Below are 19,550 nucleotides of genomic sequence, written 5' to 3'. Positions count from 1 at the left end.
GGTAGTTCAATAGCTTAATCAAAATAAGTCGTGGTGTACCACCCACTGGTGGCTTCGGGCTTAATGTTCTGTGTGCCCTCTCCACAATGAACACCTTTGAGAGGTGCGGATCAAACAGTGCGTGGAGGAGATCTGCCATGTAGTCTTCCATTTTGGACATCGCTGTCGTCTCCGGAATGCCTGTGACACGGAGATTACTTCTGTAAGATCTCGCCTCCAGATCATCGTTCTTCACTCTTATTACTCCCAATAGTTTAACCATGTGCAAAAGCTGTTCTTTAGTCTCCGTTTGAAATTCGTGGAACTCTACATGCCGGTTTTCCAGGCCATCCAGCGGCGTCTCAGGCACAGAAACTTAAGTTTTCACAGTGTCCAGTTGTTGAGTTAGTGTGTCCAGCTTAGAGTCAATACTCTTGAGACTTGTGCGCATTTCCAGCAGCAGGGCCTTCACATCATCGTCCCCCGCTCCAGATTGCACATCCATGTCGGAACCACCTTGAGCCCCAGCCTCAATGTCAGTCTGCCTGGTCGAGCGACGGGCATCAAATGTTATCTTCGGTTGTTTGGGATCTTGCTTCCCCATATCGACACCGGAGTAAAGGTCCTGCCCCAACCACAGCTCCCAGGGGTTTATTAATGCACAGGAGAAATGGGTATCGGCGAACCTCCGACTTCACTCCCTGCAAGTTTCTTTTTAGTATAGCACCCAGTCGTAAATTACACCCTGGCTCAAGGACTCGGAAGAGCGTGGCAGCTCTATCACCTCTGGAGCTCTGTGTCTCGTGCTGCCGCCGTACTACATCTTACATCTGCCAGTCTCACTAGTATTCCAGCCTCTCCCGTCTTATGGTTCCTGAATGTTGCAAGCAGAGGCGGATCCTCCATGGGGGCGTTTGGGCGCCGCCCCACTACTTTCTCACCGTGCGAGAAGGCAGAAACAAATAGTAGAGAACTACCATTTGTTTCTGCCTTCTCGCACGGCGAGAAAGGATAAGTTCGAGTTCCTGCTCGAGACAGTGGGAGGGGTTACTCGAGGGAAGGGGGGAGTGGTTTTCCTCACTGTTGTAAATACAGTCTGTTTGGCAGCCTGAGAGGCTGTCCAAACAGATAGTATTAACTGTATTCATAACAGCGGGGAAAGCCGCTCCCCCCTGCCCTCGGGTAACCCCTCCCACTCTCCCTGTTCTCTGTATGCTGCAGCATACAGAGAAATCACGTGGTGATAGGGAAGCCGGCCGAACCAATTGCAGCGCTGTGCTGTGGTAGAGCCAGAGGGGAGGGAGGCTGCCTGGCTTCCTGCATGACGAGTCTGATGAGTCATGATGACGATTCCGAATTCAAGAACTGAACGGCGGCGGGAGTCGGAGCGGACTTGGAGGCGGGAAGCCGGAAAGTTAAGGTAAGTAGTAAAGTTTCTTGACTGTTTGACTTATGACTGTTTTATTATGTATTGAAATGTCTTCCGACCTTTTCACATGAAGCGGGAGGCCCCTCTCCGTTTCCTGCCCTAGTGCCCTTTGATGCTCACTTTCCCTCCGTGTCCCTTCGACAGTCTCTGGAGAGAGAGAGGTGTCGGTGGCCAGGTGTGGATTAGGGCGTTATGGGTTAGACATTGTCTGGTGTGCAGACTCTCTGATGAGTGTTACCACAGAGCCCTGTAAAGCTGCGACAGCTGTCATCACGCCCCGCCACTTTCAAATGTCACCAGCCGCGACTGGTTGCAAGTGTCTTCAGCACTCAGCCATTCACCAATCACCACTAGCGCCACTTATCCTCTGCTCAAAATGTCACACTGGTCGTGGCACAGGTCGAAAATATGGCCTCCACTGCACCACCAAACACCCGCAGCTCCTCGCGTGACACTTTTACAGTCAACTCCCGTGTCTCTCCAGCTACGGGCATCAATTAGCGGCTTGGCCGTGTTCACCACAAACGACACACACGCCAAACTGTACATGAGCTGCACCTCCATATCTAAAATGGCGGCGCAGCACTCCTCTTCTTAAGCAAATAGCAAAATGCATCAAAGCCGGATTCACATTGCTGTATATTGCAGTTTGTCCACCTATCGATCCAAGGCCATGACAGTCAGTCAAGCGTGCAGAAATTACCCGCCGACATAGATGTCCGTTAATAGCATTGCAGGCCGACGTAGCGCCTTCACTGCTGCGCGTTCCGGTCCTATCGTCCAGTGCTAGAATGAACTGATCTTTACTCGTGCATGGCAGCTCCACACAGAGCGCACCCCAGCTTCAGATGCTCTCAGGGTCTCCGCACCGCTGGCAGTCTACCTCCGTCCGGGGGCCTGCAGGGCGCCGCCATTTTATCAGTCCACCAGCCTCAGTAGAACGTCTCTTGCCTCCCGCTTAGCAATATCTCAGCAGGCCATCGTTCATATTACATGCGGTCGCAGCTCCGCAGCTCACATGGTCCCGGCCTCTCACCTCTCAGTAGCACGCCACATCCACTTCAGGTTGGCTGACTTACGGCCTCCAGCTTCATCAACCACCCCAGGCTCAAGTTTGGGGGCAGTCCGGCGTCAGTCTGTTTCCGCGCTCGCGTCTCGACCCGTCTCCGCTGCACAGCGCCCAGAACCTCTTCAAAACAGCACCGCTATCTCTCGCTTCAAGCCCGGCTTGTGCTGCGACTTCTCCCCCACCGGGTCATAACTTTTAGCACCCTCCCAGTAACATTCGGAGCAGGATAAATGCAGGATTCTTCCCCGGGCCGGCGGAGCTCGCTCAGAAAGCAGCCATCACACAGCTCAGCTAGTCACGCCTGACTAGGTACCTTTATACAACCACCCCCATCCTTTTTCATGCTATTTCTATAGAATTAAGTGTCAACTACAGCGTTGTTAAACTATGTTTTAGATCACAAATGTTTTGAGCTCGAAAATAATACTGCTGCAAGGCGTGCATGCAAAAATCGTGTGTTTTCTCAATTTGTCAAATTCTGAGGCCTTCATTTTGGTGCAGGAATACCGCCAGAGCAATATCAATGGCAAGTCCTAAGGAACTTCACCAGTAGGGTATTATGGCCCCATTCTCTTTTTAGCTGCTTGGAATGAGGAATAACCTGCAGCTTTGGAGTTTGCACACCCACTTAATTCAGATTTTCCCTGTTTACAGTCAGTTTCCAATTAACAAGTTTTGGCAAGCTTTTCCTGGCGAACTTTTCACAAGGAATATTTTCACAGGCGCACTAGTTCCACACAACTCGGAAACCCATGATCACGCACATACACTGTCCCAATCATAGTATTTAACTAGGTCTTGGAATTAGGTTATACAAATCTTTCTGATTTGAGAATACTGGAAATACATAGTTATTAGTTTACATACTACCACTGTGCAAATTTGCGGAACGTTTAGTCCAGCAAAGAGAAATGCTGCTTAATAAAACAAATAATAAATAATGGGTTTCTTGAGCCCACAACCTCTACCTACATGTGGTTATGTGAAGGGTGAAGCAATTATTTGAAAATAGTTATGCTAATGCCAGGTCTTTTGGGTTCACCCTAAATACCAATCTCACGGTCAAGAAACACATCACCAATTACCAAGAGAGCCTAGTACCATCTCTCGCTACTAAAGCCAATGCAAACTTTCCCCCCAAAAAGCAACTTAAGAACTGAAGTGAACCAATCATGAATTGCCTCTATGTTGGCCTTTGACCCTCCTTTGCCTGTTGGCTAGATTTGGACCATAGAAATATCACATACATACATACAAAAGCAGTGTTAGGAACCGCCATTATTTTACACTTTCTTATTTTGAATGCATTCCTATTTCTTTTTAGGTTCTTAGAATGAAGGAAGTTAAGGTTTGACATATACTCAATCAATCAGTGGTCTGTCTATCTTCTACAACTCCTAGCTGCCAAGTTTGCAGATTGCTCATGTGTGACATTTTCATGTTTCCAGTGTGCTTATGTGTGACATTTTAATTCCATGGGTGTGACACTCCGAGTGATACTTTGTCATGAGTAGAACAAAGCAGTTATTCCATGTAGTGAGACAGATGTCTGAAATTAGCTCTTTCGGTGCAATTTAATGAAGTGCAAAAAGCTTCAAAACAGCTTCAATGGCGCACAGCGGCTACAAATCTATACCTATCAAAAGCCACACACCATTGTCTGTGTATTGCAAGTAAGATTGCCACCTTGTTGTTTTTGTTACATGCCTGGCTTTTATTTTTAAATCCAATTTAGTTAATTTAAAGAGGATAGTAGTGAAATACAGTATTGTTCCCGTTTGAGACTTACACCTCAAATTATGCCCATGACTTGCAGTGACTGACTGTTGTGTGAGCTTGCCTGAACCTAGTCCTTTTATCCCCTCTTTTCTGACATAATCCAGTGACATCTCTCCATACACCAAGCAGAGCTGTTTGATTTTGCATTCTCCATGCATTGGAAAGGGAAGCTGAAGCTGTCTGAACTGTGACCAAGGGCCCAGTTCCTACAGCACCTAGGGATCCAATCACAGCACAGAAGGAGACAAGGTGGCTTGCCTCAACAAGATACACAAACTGTGCTGTCCTCGTGGCAACCTCACCTCACTTTGACCTGCCTCTGAAGGCCATAGCGTGGGCCACCAGCAGACTGACAGCAGCATGTCAGAGCTGGTGCTGAGAGCCCCAGGAGCATTCTGGAAAGTAGCGATGCAGACAGTGTAAGAGGAGACAGCTAACACGTGAATTATACATTTCAGTGTGGTAGTGCAGGATTAGGCATTCAAATGTGTAAGTCTAACACTCGATGCTTGGCACTTGGGAGGGCTGAGAACTGCCAGTGTCTAAAAGTGATTAAGGAGTTGTATGAACTGGAGACCCACAAAAAAGAACTGAAGTGTAACCAACAACTAATTTCACAAAGGATACTAACAAAACAAAACCAATATTAGTTGTAAATTACTGTTACCTGTATTCGACTATTTCCCCAGTCCGCAACTATAATATTTCCATTGGTGTCAACGGCTACTCCCGTTGGCGCATTGAACTGCCCATTTCCTTCTCCATTGGAGCCAAACTTCAGCAGGAACTCTCCTTCTGGATTAAAGACCTGAATTAACATAAAATAGTCAAGGCTTACACCACAGTGGTTCAGAAAAGTATATATTATCCTGAGCAGCTCAGGTATGCTTTTGCAACAAAGATAATATTTTGAGAGACAGAGTATGTCACTGACTGCTTAAAGTGCAAGAGTAGCTCCTAGTGGGTTTGGAGTCCCAGTTGAGAATCGAAAACACTTTATAGTTTCACTTTCTTCAAACGTTGATACTTGACTTGCCTAGCTGCTAGATCGGGAGGGGTTGGGGCTCAAGGATAAGGTAGGGCAGTAAAACTGAACTGATAATATGGCGAGCCTCACCTCTGAAATGGTGGAGCAGGCACCACAAAAGAGGGTCAGATATAACAGAATGGTCCGGTAATTGTGGGGAGGCAAGAGTGATTATTAAATTAAGAAAAGAGTTCGATCAATCAATCAAACTTATTTTAATATACAAAATTAATGTTCATAGGACTTTTAGACACAACTTAAATATTCACAAATGTAATACATCACAGTAGTCAAAACTATATCACACGTTAAACCAATTTTACAATCTACTCTAATACCACATTTCATTAAAATAGATTTAATATATAAAGACCTCAAGTAGCTGAATTCAGGACAACTAAACAACCAACAGACCAGTTTTTCTGGCCTTCTATTTATTCATGTACAGTCTGTTGGATATAAGAAAAGCTCATTATCTTGATTAAAATTCTTTAAGAGACTTCGCAAAATCTGACTCATGAAAAGTACCCCCATTGCTTCTGGTTGTTGCGGAAGGCTTCCTTAACCTCAATTTATCATAGCAACTTCAATGTGAGCTGTTATTAGTAACATAAGGGCCATTTTGCAGCAAACCCCTTAAAAAATATTACAATTCACAGTATGATATAAAATTAATGTTGCAATTCAATATAAAATCAAGGGGGTATTTTCTGTTGTCAATAGGCCTAAACTATAACCTCCATACTGTTGATTAAAGCGATACAATCCATTCATATTCCAAAACTCACACTTTGCTTGCAGCTCCCAATGATATTTACAGCAGAAGCTCTTGGTGAAATAAACGCTTAAATTCTTATACTAATTTACAGAATCTAGTTTGGTTGAGCCTAACTGTGAATAACAGGAGAACCTCTTCCTGCAAAAGCTAATACCCACAATTTCTGAGATGATTTTAATGTCTCTGTAGACCAAAGAGTAATTAATCCTCAGCCAATAGGTTATCCGTGTAAAATAATAAAATTTGATGAATATATTCTTTTTTTTTTTAAACTTAGTTTTTATTGCAGATGCACAGATATGAAAAAGGGTGACAGCGGTAGCATAATTCAAGCATGTCAAATACATTCCGGATATATGTCTTACAGCCCCCAACGTTACATCAATATATAGTCCATAAAGCAGTCCGATTAAATCTTCGGGTTACACTCAGCGCATCCCCGCCTCAATATAAGCAGAGGGTGCATTAATCATCTGGGCATCCACTTTTCTGTTTTATTTTAGTTAAACTCCCCCCCCCCCCTCCCTCCCCAACAAGTTCAGATGTGAGTGCAACGTTAGCAAAACAACCGCTCAGTCAAGGTCGAACAGCACAAGCACAGTAGGGGCACCTACAGATCTCACCTACCCCGCCTCCTCCCTCCTCCCTCCTTTCCTGAAGCCCATGGCCGGAGAAAACACTAGGCATGCATAGCGGAGTTGATATGTAGTGTCCATTCCCATCAAGGTCTTCCCGCCGATCTCCCCCCTCCCCCAGCCCCAGGTTGATGAATATATTCTTGAATGCAACACAAACTTTGGTACATATGGAGTGCTGCAGGGTTCTTTCTTGTTGCCGTCCGTTCCAATATGTACATAGCACTGCTGGCTAAATCTTTGGGAAACCATAGGCCTCAAAATGTATATCTATATGGAAGGCTCCCATATATTGTTAAGACTGTCTAACAAACCTGTCTAACAATCATGAGACTTTCTAATATGTTACTACCTTTATCTGGGGCTTCAACCACTTAAACATGAACGCAGAAAAGACAGAGACCCTAGTTGTCAATGGAAATTCCAATTTATGGCAGCCCACTTATTTGCATTCCCAGTTAGGCCTATGTCTTGAACCATCTCCTGTAGTCAATAACTTAGGTGTTAAACTTGATGGATCGCTTACAGTTAAAAAGCAATCTCAATAGTTGCTTTAATAAACTGCACATTTTGCAGAACATTTTCCCATTTTTAACTGAAGTAGAAAAAAGCTAGATGTGATGGCCATTTTCATATCCAGATTGAACTATGCTAATGGGCGGTATCTTACTTGACTCAACATTTGATCAGAAAGCTGCAAGTAGTGCAGAATGTGACAGCATGGCTCGTTCTGGCCGTGCCTAGGCTTTACCTTCTTCTTTGAAGGCCCACTTCCACTGGCTGGCTATAACTGAGCATACACAAATAAAGGTTCTGTGCCTCATTTTTAAAGTTCTTAATAGTTGGGAACCAAACGTTTTGGCAAAAAGGCTTGCAAAATATCGCCCCAATTGTAGTTTCTGATCACAAGTCAAAAATCTGTTGACTGCCCCCAGACTAGGGTTCAGAAATCCACGGGGAGGATGTGAGGGTGGCAAAGTTTTTCCTTTTACATCCCTAAATTTTGGAATTCCTTGCCTGATTATTTTTAAGGGCAGAGACAAGATTACATGCGTTTCTAGGAAACCGTTAAAATCCTGGCTCTTCAAACAGCCATATCAGGTGTAGTGCTGTCCGTGCTCTCCTTCTCGTAGAGCGCCTTGAAAGCCTTCGGTGGGCATGTGCTTTTAACTTAGCTATAACATAACAATTTTTAGTGGAAAAGCTTTAATAGGCTGTAAACAAATGGTTTTCCAAGAATAGTGCATATAAATTCGAAGATAGAACACAGCCTTGATTTCAACCATTTCCATGTTTGTAAATAATTCTACTAAACACCCTTACTGGTCGCTTAGCCATAAAACATTACTAGGGCTAAGCTTTGTATTCCTGGGGCCAGAATCCTGGGACAAGCATCCTGGTGCCAGCATCAACTGCTCGGTTGGGCCTAATTGGTACTGTGGCTCGAAATATGATAAGCAGAGGCCTTAGTAGCCTCCTCTTGCACCTAATCCGAAGATACCTCAGTTCATTCTATACCCTCTTCCACAGGCACCATCTCCACATCTGTGTGTTATTTACTGCACCACTGCCTTCCCTTAGGGGCATGGTTCTGCTCCGAGAGGCACTGACTGCATTAGTGCTATGATTGGCAACAGCCTTTGCAGGCTCTAATAGTGCCCTTACCCACTGGAACTGGCCCCAACAGTGACACAGTACAGCCTGTATCCTCCCATGCTTGTTCTAACAACATATTTCACACACTAATTTTTGCTGGCCTCAATCTCTCCTCTAGAGAGCCATTAATGAGAGAGGAACCAGGGGAGGACTTTCATATTTTAACTTATATGCCGGTCAACACACGTGATGCCCCCTGGGCATTGATGCCTCCATGTATATGTAATATGACCGATGGGCATTATTATTGTTACATCTTCGTCCATTTCATCATTACAATCTTCAATTATTGAGATGGTCCCACCTCAATCAGTGAACAATGGAACCAAGAAGAATAGACTCAGAGTGATGGAATTACGGTAAGTAATTAGAAAAGACCCACAGAAGGTGCAGTGCTACCAAGACAAGAGGTATGAGAGGCCTCAATATCTCAATTAAGGCTGTCTTTTACTATCAAAGTCAGGACTGAGGGACCCAACTTCCATTAGAGTCTGTGGCACTCTTGTTACACCACTATTGAGGTCTGTAAAACGTGTGTACCTACTGAAATCTTTCAGTTCACCAGAAATGTAATTCTCTTTCCCCATGACTGCTCATGTCTGGATACGCCAAGTCGTTGTTTCATAGTTTTCTTAAGAAATTCTCGAACCATATATTTCAGAAAGGGGTGCAATCGAAATAAACAGGGACATAATTCCTTACAATTAAAAATCTGCTCACTTGTAGAGAATGTGTCAGATCACACAAACTGACTGGAACTTGTCAATCCTTGTAAGCCTGGCCTCCCACCCGTGGCACCTATTTTAGAAAATGGTAAAATAAAAGATGTGCTGGGGTCATTACCGTAGCACGTGGATGGAGAGAGGCTGTGTATGCATGGGATACTTGTTCCGCAGTAGCAGACTCACTTTAGTTGTAGAAGCACAAACCTATGTCCCAGATACAAACCAGTAGGATGCGAAGGAATGTGAGCAAATCAATAAAGCCTCCATCAGCACAAGGATGACGCTGACATAATTCAGCTTTCTCAATGGCACAAGCACAGAAATCCCATACACTATCCATAAAATAAACCAAAGTCACTTTGGAAGCTAGCCCAAATGTGACCTCCCTGTGGTCAGGTTTATAATATGATACAGGACTGTACTAAGAACTCTGATCACCGGCCCAGGTTGGGAGCAGACTGGCAATATGTACCAGCCTTCGTTTCTCCAAGACCATGAAAGACTGTTTGCTGGCATCTTCCGACTACCCACTAAACATATAATGAGAAAGCAAGCAGCAACAATGACGATTACATTGGTGAAGAAGTGTGTAGCCATTAGGTGGATGAGTAATATGATCCCAACATAGGGAACCGGTTGAAAAATGTGTAGGAAAGCCTTCTACTGATGGAATAGGCATAAAGCCAATGAGGAGAGGGTAAAGTTGGAAGAAAGACCTCCATACTGTTGTTTTTACAGGCACTACTGTATCCAGTGGGCCTACATCTACCTTTTCATAGGGGAAATAAGCAATATATAGATATGGAATGATCAGCTCGCCTGGCGACAGGTATAGCTAATTCGAAGTCCCTGGATGGATACTCTTGGAATGACTAAGAATCACCCAATCAAACACTCACTGCATGGATTTGGTTTATGTTGGTACTGAATATTACTAAATTACAAGTTTTATTCCAAATGTAACAGTTTTATCACATTGTATTACATGATACTTGTAGGTGATGTTTTTTTCTTTTTGATAAGCAATTAAAAAAACTTTCAAAAAGGGAAAATTGGCCAGTTTCCAAATATGTGCCTTTTGGGAAATATGATAAGGTTTGTAAACAGTCTGTTTACCTCCTCAGTGTGCTATATGTTCTTACTACAAGGACCTTTCAATAATAATTTCCATATAAAATTAGCTTTCAGTTTTATTTTGATCATTCTTTTCAAAGAAGCTTTAGTTACTCTACGAGACCCTTAGCTCAGTGAGCAACAACCCATCTTCATTCAATGCCTGTTTATCTCTATCAGGGCACGCGTCTGCCCCAAACTAAGCAAGATCTTACTTTCCGCTTTCCGGGCTCACAGGGGTGGAGAAGCCCTATCTGAAGCTAATGCCCATCCTCATTTTGGAAGCAGGATTTGTGCAACCAAAGTCATTTGGCTTATTTATCCATTAACACTTCTAGGAGTGTATTTTGGGAGTCAATGAATGTGCACAAGACCCTGAAGACAGCTGGGACCACTAGGTCTAGTTTTGTGATATCTCTTTTGTAAGGCTCACAGTGCACACACAACTTGACACTGATGTGGGTTCACATCCCATTGGCATTATACCTCTTTGCAGAATACGTTATAGCTCCAGACATTCTAGTGTCTGATCTTGCAAGGTGCCAGCAGAGTATGCTTCTAAATGCTGCTATGTCTTTTTATTTAGCCCCATTGGAATGAAGAGTTTGCCAAGTGATTCTTCCGAAAAATCTTGGTGCAGTGGATGGAGGTCAGAGAGTCTCACCACAGGCTACTGATGTTCCACAAGAGCCAATTGCACCTTATATAATAGTCCAGGGAATTCAAAACAGACTTTGAAAACCTGTTTCTTCATCCTAGCAGACCTTGACAGATAAGCTGAGGCTAGGTTCTAGAAACAGAGGAGCACATTAAGGCACAGAGAATACCCAACAGAACATTCGCCTGGAGTCCTTGAATACAGATGCCATTCTGTGTGCATTGATTGACTAAAGTTAACGCTGCACCAGGGAAAGCTAGATTTAAAATCGAGAACTTTCTCTGACTGAAAATCAGTTGGCAAAAGCTACACTCAAACTGGAGGACTTTCTCTCACTAGCATCAGATGGCAAAAGCTACATTTAAACTCGGGGACTTTCTCTCACTGGACTTCACAGGACGAAAGCTAGACTTATACTGTAGGACTTTCCCTCACTGGACATCAGATAATGGTTTTCTTTGCTTGCTTTACCGTTGCTGGTGAGAAAAAACCGAGAGTGCTCAATCTATCATGAAATTCATACAGGCGTGATGGCTCATTGACCCAGTATCTGGCTCCATTACATGTTTTTATCAGGGATTTTCTTCCAGGTCAATGCCTTTAAATATGTCACTGTTCTTGAACATGTTTTTTTTTGGAGGGGCAAGAGGAGTTTTTAAGACTTGTAGGGGAGGTAGGCAAATGGAGACATCGATGATGACAAGGGATAACTCGTGTTTTAATATTTGTGAATTTAAAATATTTTAAGTTACTACACATGGTTGATACTATTATAGGGGGTGATGGAGAAATTCTAAAATGCTTCAGTCATAACCCGGATGAAGGTATTTTCTAGCACACTGCGTTTGTAATTTTGTGGCACGATAGTTAAAGCACCATGATAACTTTAATGTTCCCATAAATTGTGAGCTATTTTATTATTAACACTTTTAGCAGCTTTGAAGCTTGTTGCTTGGATGTGGAAACAGGCCCGGTTCTAGAGGGTGGGCCGGGTGGGCCAGGCCCACCCAAACATGAGCCTGGCCCACCCAAACACGAATCTTGGCCTTTGCAGCGACGTCAAGAAGGCAACAGAAAATTTGCACTATAATTTAAAACGTTCCTCTGAACGCAATTTATCATCTCCTTCTAGGAGTTGTGTGATTGGGCCTTGGCGCTCTCTCAGGCACCCCCAATCACGCATCTCCTTTGGAAAGGTGAGTTGTGTCCCCGCCCACTTGTGGTAGAATAGAGACATGGTGAAGGGGACAAATCCCTTCTTTGGCACCAGGTGACCTTTGCGTGCTGCATGGATATTTCCTTCTTTTCAGCGCTGGAGAAAAGGAGTTTGTTTATCCTGATTCACCTTTCCTGACCCCCTTCAGCTGCTCATCAGATCAGGCTGTGAGACAGATATCCAACCCAGTGGGTAAGAGAATGTGTGGCTATTTCGTTTTTAAAAAAAACTGCAAAGGCCCAACAAGATATATACTTCATGTATGCTCCGAGAATGTGTGGCTATTTTCATATTTTTAAAATCTGTGAGGGCCCAGCAAGACACATACTTTGTGTATGTTGTGTATATTTCACTTAAATTACTTGTATCATTTTCATGACTGGCTCTGCCACAAATGCAAGACAACAGTACAAATATCCAGATAACTCTGGTGATTAATGGTCCTGCTGGATAGAAATCTTTTGTCTGTTTGTAGTTTTGGGATGCAGATAAACTGTAGTTTATGTGGATAGCTCAGTGGGTTACTGGCTTTGTCACAGAGATCCTTTTGTTACTTGCAGTTCAGAAGTTACAGATCTAACATAGGACAGTGACATATGAACTGTATTCTAAGATCTGCATACAAACCTGAATGATACAATTAGAAAGTTTTTTGTGTATTGCGATATAGTTAGAATTTCACCACTCTTTCATTATTCTAATGTTGCTATAAAGAGTTCGTTTTGGCAGATGTACATTTTTTATCAGTAAAGACAAACCCTAACCACTGGGGTGGGCTTTAAATCCTGAGTTTGTGCTTCTCCAGACCTATCCCTCTTAACACATACTGCCCATCAGTATGGCTGACATGTGAATCCTACACCTGGTAATCCTCATTGGCTTATGTGACATTCCCTATAGGCTGATTTACATATTGGTATGATTCATTGTCTCTGCATAATGTGTGAATTATATAAAGTACTGTGAAACCCTACACTACGAGTAGCGATATACCACAAATGAAAAGCATATGAGAGTGGCTACGGAGAGATGGTGGGCACAGTTGGAGAGTGGCAATAAGGGCATCCGAGGAGGAAGTGAATATGGGGAGAGTCTATGTAGAGATGAGGGCACTGCTGGAGGGTAGCAGTGAGCTAATCGTAGGAGGAGGTCATGGAGGGCTACGCAGAGATGAGGAGCACTTTTGGAGGGTGGTAGTGAGGGAGTCTGAGGAGGGAATCATGAGGGGGAGAGGCTACAGAGAGATGAGGGGCACTGTTGGAGGGTGGTAATGAGGACATCCGGGAAGGAGGTCAATAGGGGAGAGTCTAGGGAGAGATGAGGGGCACTGGTAGAGGGTGGTAGTGTTAGAGTCCGAGGAGGAGGTGATGAGGGAGAAAGGCTACAGAGAGAGATGACGGGCACTGTTGGAGGGGTGGTAGTAAAGAGAAAGAGGTCAATGGGGGGGCACCAATAAAGACTTCCACCCCAGCGCTAAAGCCAACCCTGTCATGGCCTTTCTGTTTTTGTTTATTAAATTCGCCGACGGGTCATTAGGGCCACTGTGGTACATATTTTAAAGTGTGTGCTAATTATATTTACTGGTATATTTATTGTTTTAAGTTTGAAGGGGATTTTACTCATTTTTTTTACCAGGAATAATGAAAAAGGATCCGGATGGTGGCTGATATGGGGCTGGGGCCCAAGGTCAGCTGTTAGATAAGGTGCACAAGAGATGGATGGTAGAAAATGGATAATCAGGACTGGAAGGGAGTGTGCTGCAGAGTCCGGGATTAGGTGGCGTTAGTAATGAAGAGAGATTCTCTCTGAAGGCTGGCAATGAGGGAGGCTGAGTAGTGTTACTTGCCTGATACTCCCACCTCAGAAACCTCCTTTTCACATCAAAGGGACCTTACATGGGATGCATTTTAAAAAAGAAAAATGAAATGTCTGTTTCATTTTTGTTAAGAGCAGGCAGCAGTCCGTGGGACCACTGCTTGCTCTTAAAAAATATTTTCACATCCTTTCACAAAGGGGAAGGGCTCCCCTGGTGACCCCTTCCTCTTTCAAGTGGATTACTACCTATTTGGAGTAGGAGGTAAACTGCAAGTGTTTTGTGACTTTAATTGTGGTCGCAAAACAATGATGCATACAAATGCAGCTCGCTATTAGGAAGGGACGACCCTTGTTAATACCGTCTTGCACAATAGCGTTTGTACATGCGAGAAGGGCAGGGCCACATAGGCCCCTGGCTGGGTGGCATACTGACCAATCACAGCGCTGCTTAGAGCACTGTGATTGGCTTAGGGGAGTAAGCCTGGCTGCCTGCCTCCTGTTTTTTTTAATGAATATTATTAAATTGAACCCCTCCCCACCAGACCTCTGCGCGCGACCCCCTGCCAAACCACTATTCCTCTCCCCTCGCGCGAGTCGCGACTGCCGCAGTGGCCCACCCGAATGAACTCTAGGCCCACCCAAATAAAAATTCCTGGAGCCGGGCCTGTGTGGAAAGGAGAGTCTGCATCCACTAACCAGCATTAACATGCCATCAGGTTTGGATTTAAAGGAATGTTGCATGGTAATGTGAAGCATTTCACGTAAATAGCATGGTAATACATTTGTATTTCTAAGGAAGCAAATAACTGTAGAATAATACTGGTGTAGGTTAAAAGGTCAAGTGACAGTTGCACTGTCAAGCCACACCTAAAAACCCATGGAGGTTAATGGCTGCCCTCTTAACAATTTGTGCTGCTGCCAGGGAAAACAAGTTACATGATCTAATTATCTTAACACAAACACAACCGCGAGTATAGTTCAAAAAACGAAAACGACGAGGCACCTACTGGGCCAAGCTACAATAGGGAATGCTGCAGAATACCCCGTTGATAACATTATACAAAAAATATGAATCAAGCCATGAGGGGCCGCTGTTGCCTCACTAAGGCTCCCTCTCAACATATGGCTCCTCAATTCACATGCATTCATCTGCATACTAGTGAACAGGAAGGGCCTAATAGCTTACTGGGAATCTTACACTGTGTCCCGTTTTTCCTCGCCAAGGCTTCTTTATTCATTAGGGTTTCACCCAGGAGAGAGCCCAGCGCAGTTTGGATCAGACAGAGTAGAATGCGTTACAACCACGAGGAAGAACTAGACCCTGGGAAATTAAGATTTACCTTTAAATGATCAGAGCAAAAATTCTCGTTGCTCCATGAAGAACATACTTTGTTTGCCAGGCTGCCCCGGGCCTCTGTTTAGGAACACAATAGATTTAAACCTATTCTGAGTTTTAACACTACAGTTCCATCTATAGGTTTGGTAAGTCTGAAATATATGGATAGGCGTTGATTCCTGCCATGAAGCTTATGCTTATAGATTGTCCCTTGAAAACATCACGTTACTGTACATAATAATATTCAAGACAGTCCCACGTTGAACTAAGGTTGCCTATATGTTTGATTGTGAACGCTATGCAATCTTTAAGTCTGAATTATTAATTTTAAAGTTAGGTTCATAGATTTGGTAAGTATTTTCATCATGCACACACATAGGTATTCCTTTGTTTTCATTAACATTCATTGTTTTTGGTGTAACGATGCCATTTTTTACCACGCTGAAAACACTGTACCTTGACTTTCAAAGAGAGACTGTAGGTAGTCCTTTCTGTTTTTGTCCTGATGAAAATGTCCAGCTTAACTGATTTCACTGAAACATAACTCCTCCTCATTTGGGTGACTGCTTTTAATTTTGCGCCAGAAATAGCACTTAATAAATGACCTGGATGCTTTCTTGATGCAATTTTTTATTTGTTTACGTACCTTGTTGATTCTATGATTTTTACTGTAAAATGAAGTGTGCTGTGGATGATAGTAAACGCTACACACTTGGTTGACAGGTTGCTGACCACAACTTATGTTTGCTATGTGGGTTGCAGAATCTTCTTGCTCCAAAGTTACTTAAACATGCCCTAGTTTCCAACCTCGCGCATGCCCTTTATTTGTCAGTTCATGTCATTAGCCCCGCCTTTATTCAACACATAGGGAGAGGGGCAGTTAGTCGTGCCAGTATTAGGGCACTCACATTTATATTCTTTACAGGCAGAGAAAGTGTATAGGAGGTATCTGTAGGGCCATCTTCTCCTTAGATCAACGCTCACTAGAGTGACCACCTCCCTACAGGTCATTACAGACACTGTTTCCAGACGTGGAATTTCGTTTGATAAGCTAATGATTCATTGGTGTTGTACCCTTGTTTTACTTCTATTGAAGGAATTCGAGTAGCATGTCTTAAATCGACGGTTTGTAGGTCACAAGTTCAGGGCTGGAGAGTGAGTCTATAATGAACAAGAGTAATATGGTCACCCTACCTCACACTTACTCGCAAGCATGAAAAGGCTTAAAAGACAATCTGCATTTGAGGATGAGGCTAGGCCACGAACGCAAGGTGCGCTTATGAGGTGTATTTTTGATTTGCATGATGTGGAAATAGTACTCTCTAATGCTCAATTCTCATATAGTAAAGAGATTGTTTTCTAATTTTTGCCGGATACTCCTAGTTCCAGGATTTTTCTTGTTTTTCACATTCAGATGAGGATTTCCCTTGCTTTCCTTTCTGAATGGAGTACTTAAATGAAGTCTATAGTAATATTTTTTGAAAGAAGGAGAAAAACATAGTAAAACTCTGGCAAAAGGAAAAAATAAGCATCAAAAACCTACAAGAGTGAGATAAAGAGACAGGGTGTGTAGGGTGATGGAAAAAAGAGGCATGAGGTGGAATGAAAACTAGGCAATCTTGGTGTCTTGTGGTGCTTCCTTTGGGCCCCTAAGAAAAATGTGTGCTATTGCACTTATTTTTTTTGTCCCAAGGTAACCACTGGTTAGAAAGTTCGGAGACTGTATAGGAAGCTAGGATTGTTTGGGTAGCGCGGTTATGTCATCGGCGGAGGCTCTAGGATTCCAGAGATTAGACTACTAATTGCGGATATTGCCTTAGCAATGCAGTGTAAAAGGTCCTTGAAGAGGTGGGTTTTGAGATCCCTTCTATATTAAGGAAAATAAACCACAAATCATTCAACAGAGGAAACATAACCTAAGCAAATTAAGCCTTTTAATGAGATGAAACAGAAAAAAGATAAAGAAGGAGCTAATTACAAACCCACCTAAACGTTATACCAAAACTAAGAACTTTCTAGATTTTCAGGAGATATGTGGTCTGTGGAGGGGCAGAACAGATTTACAAGTATGAAAACCTAATCAAAGTCAATTACAAAAATATTAGATTCAGAGTTACATCGCTGCCGTGCCTACAATTCTTCAGATATTATGATTGTTTTAAAATATATTTGTTCAATAAAAAATAAACATTTTCTAAATCATTTACATCACTCCCCTGTATTATGAGCTTTCACCCCGAAATCTTTCAGAAACCGTCAGTGTTGGACAAACGTTTAGTCTGCAATGTCTGTTTTTTTGCTAAAATAATGTTGTAACGTTAGACAGTGGTAGTACCAAATCAGCTTTGACAGACAAACATTTATTAGAACTATTGTTGCTTGAATCTCTTTAAGCACGCAACGCAGCAGTCATGCAACACTGCTAGGTGCAATCATGTTTTATCAGTATTAGTAAACCCCCTTCCTGACAAAATGGAACATTAATTTCAGATATGTGTTAGTTATTTATTAGCCTACGACAAAACTGTGAGGTAGTATGCAGTATACAGTAGCTTGAAACCAGAAAGCCTGGCACCGTACCTTTACTGAGTGGTTGTGGAAGTCCGTCACAATGATTTCGTTGTTGTGGTTCACTGCTGCAAAATGAGGACCTAAGGAGAATGTAGGTAGAAAATGAGACTTTAAACACCAACTATATTATTCATAAGTAAAGAGGGTAGGGGAGAACTATTTAGTAGTAACAGTAACCATTCATTTGTGAATATGTCTTCCATTATGCATTTTTAACTTATAACATATTCATTAGTCCAACTTCTATGAAGACTAATTAGGCAAAAAAAAGAAATTGAGCTCACACAATAGCTGCTTATATATTGCTCACAATGTTCCCCAAGATATCCAGGTGTTTTATTTTTGTATCAAAACTTCTATTACAAAACAGATGATTAACCTCAGAAGGATTTAGGCTGAGCCAACCATCCTTGATACAATTTAATAAGCTACTAATTCACATAAATCCATGCTATCTAAACAGGATGCACAGATGCGTGTATATGGTATTTCTATAGCGGAGACCTAGTGAGCCAAAATGCAGCAAAGCACTGGGCATGATGAACAAGCAGATGACAAGCATTGAGCCGAAGGGTAAGGTGAGATGGAGCTGGGTTGAGGATAGTTTGTGCATAATGTTCTTTAAAAAGAAGAGTCTTCAATTATTTCCTAAATTGGTGCAGTGTTGCAGGAATCCTGATGGAAATGGGGATGTTGTATATAGAGAAGCGGCAGTTTTCAGATGAGAATATGGTTACTGTTGCTACTGTCATAAATAGGGTTATTAGTTTATGAGGAGAGCACCCCTACCAACTCAATAAACCCACTCTGATTAGGTCAAAGCACAGTTCAGAGAGAATCTCTGCTCAATCCCCGATAGCTATGGCACAAGCAGTAGCAATCCCCAGAGATGTGTGTGCTAAATTCAAGTAGTACCAACAAGTTTAAAATAAAGTACACAACACAATAATATTCTCAAACCAATTTAAATGAATAGAGAAAAATGTAATGGACAAAAAGACAACCAGATATTCAAAATAGGTTTAGAGAAACACTGAGGAAAAAGGCAAATAGAAAAGTCAAAAACTATGGAAAAGCAACAATTCATGGTGGACCAGGACCCAGGTGTAATTTCAGGCTGACTGAGATGAAGTGGAGGTTGGCTACACAAAGAGGATTGCCCCAGTCAAAAGTGTTACCTTTAGACTTTGTCTCCAACTGCTAGGAAAACTTCTTCTGGCCAGTCCTGCAGCTCTTTGCCCTTCAGTGCAGGCTTCTGGGCACCAGATCCCTCACAAGCCAGTCCTTTTGCTTTTTTCTGTCCCTGAAGCAGGAGGCCCCCCACTTGACCCATGGAGAGCAGTTCTAGTGCCTTGGTACCCGCATAATTAGGAGTCCTTGAGTCCCTGTGTGAGTCATGGCATTCCAGCAGGAGTCAGAAGTCAGGATTTCTTCATTAGATGGAGTGCTCTAAGGAGGTGGTGGTTAAAGTGCCAGATTTATTCTATGCACTAGCCAGTGGCAGGAAAAAACCTACCACCCAAATCTTAGCTATTTTCTTCAAGGCCCCTCCTCTTTTTGCAGCTCTTCCTCTTTGCATTACTGTGAAATGTCAACCTAAGGATTTCTGCAGGGAACTACACAGATGCATAAAAACACCATTATATGATTCATCAAAAACATGCAGCTTCCACTAGTACAACTGCATGATCTAACCGGATTGTCTGTGGATTGCAAAATACACAGGGTGAGAAAAGAGACTACATTGGCACTTAAAAAATAAGA

General features: G+C 42.9%; 1 protein-coding gene across 2 annotated transcripts in view; it reads right to left on the bottom strand.

Moving 5' to 3' along the window:
- LOC147669865 (tripartite motif-containing protein 2) overlaps positions 1 to 19,550 on the bottom strand; it is a 286,411-nt gene that overhangs the window by 41,901 nt on the left and 224,960 nt on the right. For both annotated transcript variants that reach the window (XM_086948191.1, XM_086948190.1), the window contains exons 10-11: positions 17,796 to 17,866; positions 4,924 to 5,064 (exon numbers count right to left, since the gene is read on the bottom strand). In XM_086948191.1, the coding sequence (XP_086804317.1) occupies positions 4,924 to 5,064; positions 17,796 to 17,866 (212 nt within the window). The remainder of the gene's footprint in view (positions 1 to 4,923; positions 5,065 to 17,795; positions 17,867 to 19,550) is intronic.

The sequence above is a fragment of the Lissotriton vulgaris genome, unplaced genomic scaffold (assembly GCF_964263255.1).
Source record: "Lissotriton vulgaris unplaced genomic scaffold, aLisVul1.2 SCAFFOLD_431, whole genome shotgun sequence".
NCBI lineage: Eukaryota > Metazoa > Chordata > Amphibia > Caudata > Salamandridae > Lissotriton > Lissotriton vulgaris.
The sequence above is the reverse complement of the archived record's forward strand: the minus strand, read 5'-3'. Positions and strand labels throughout refer to the sequence as shown.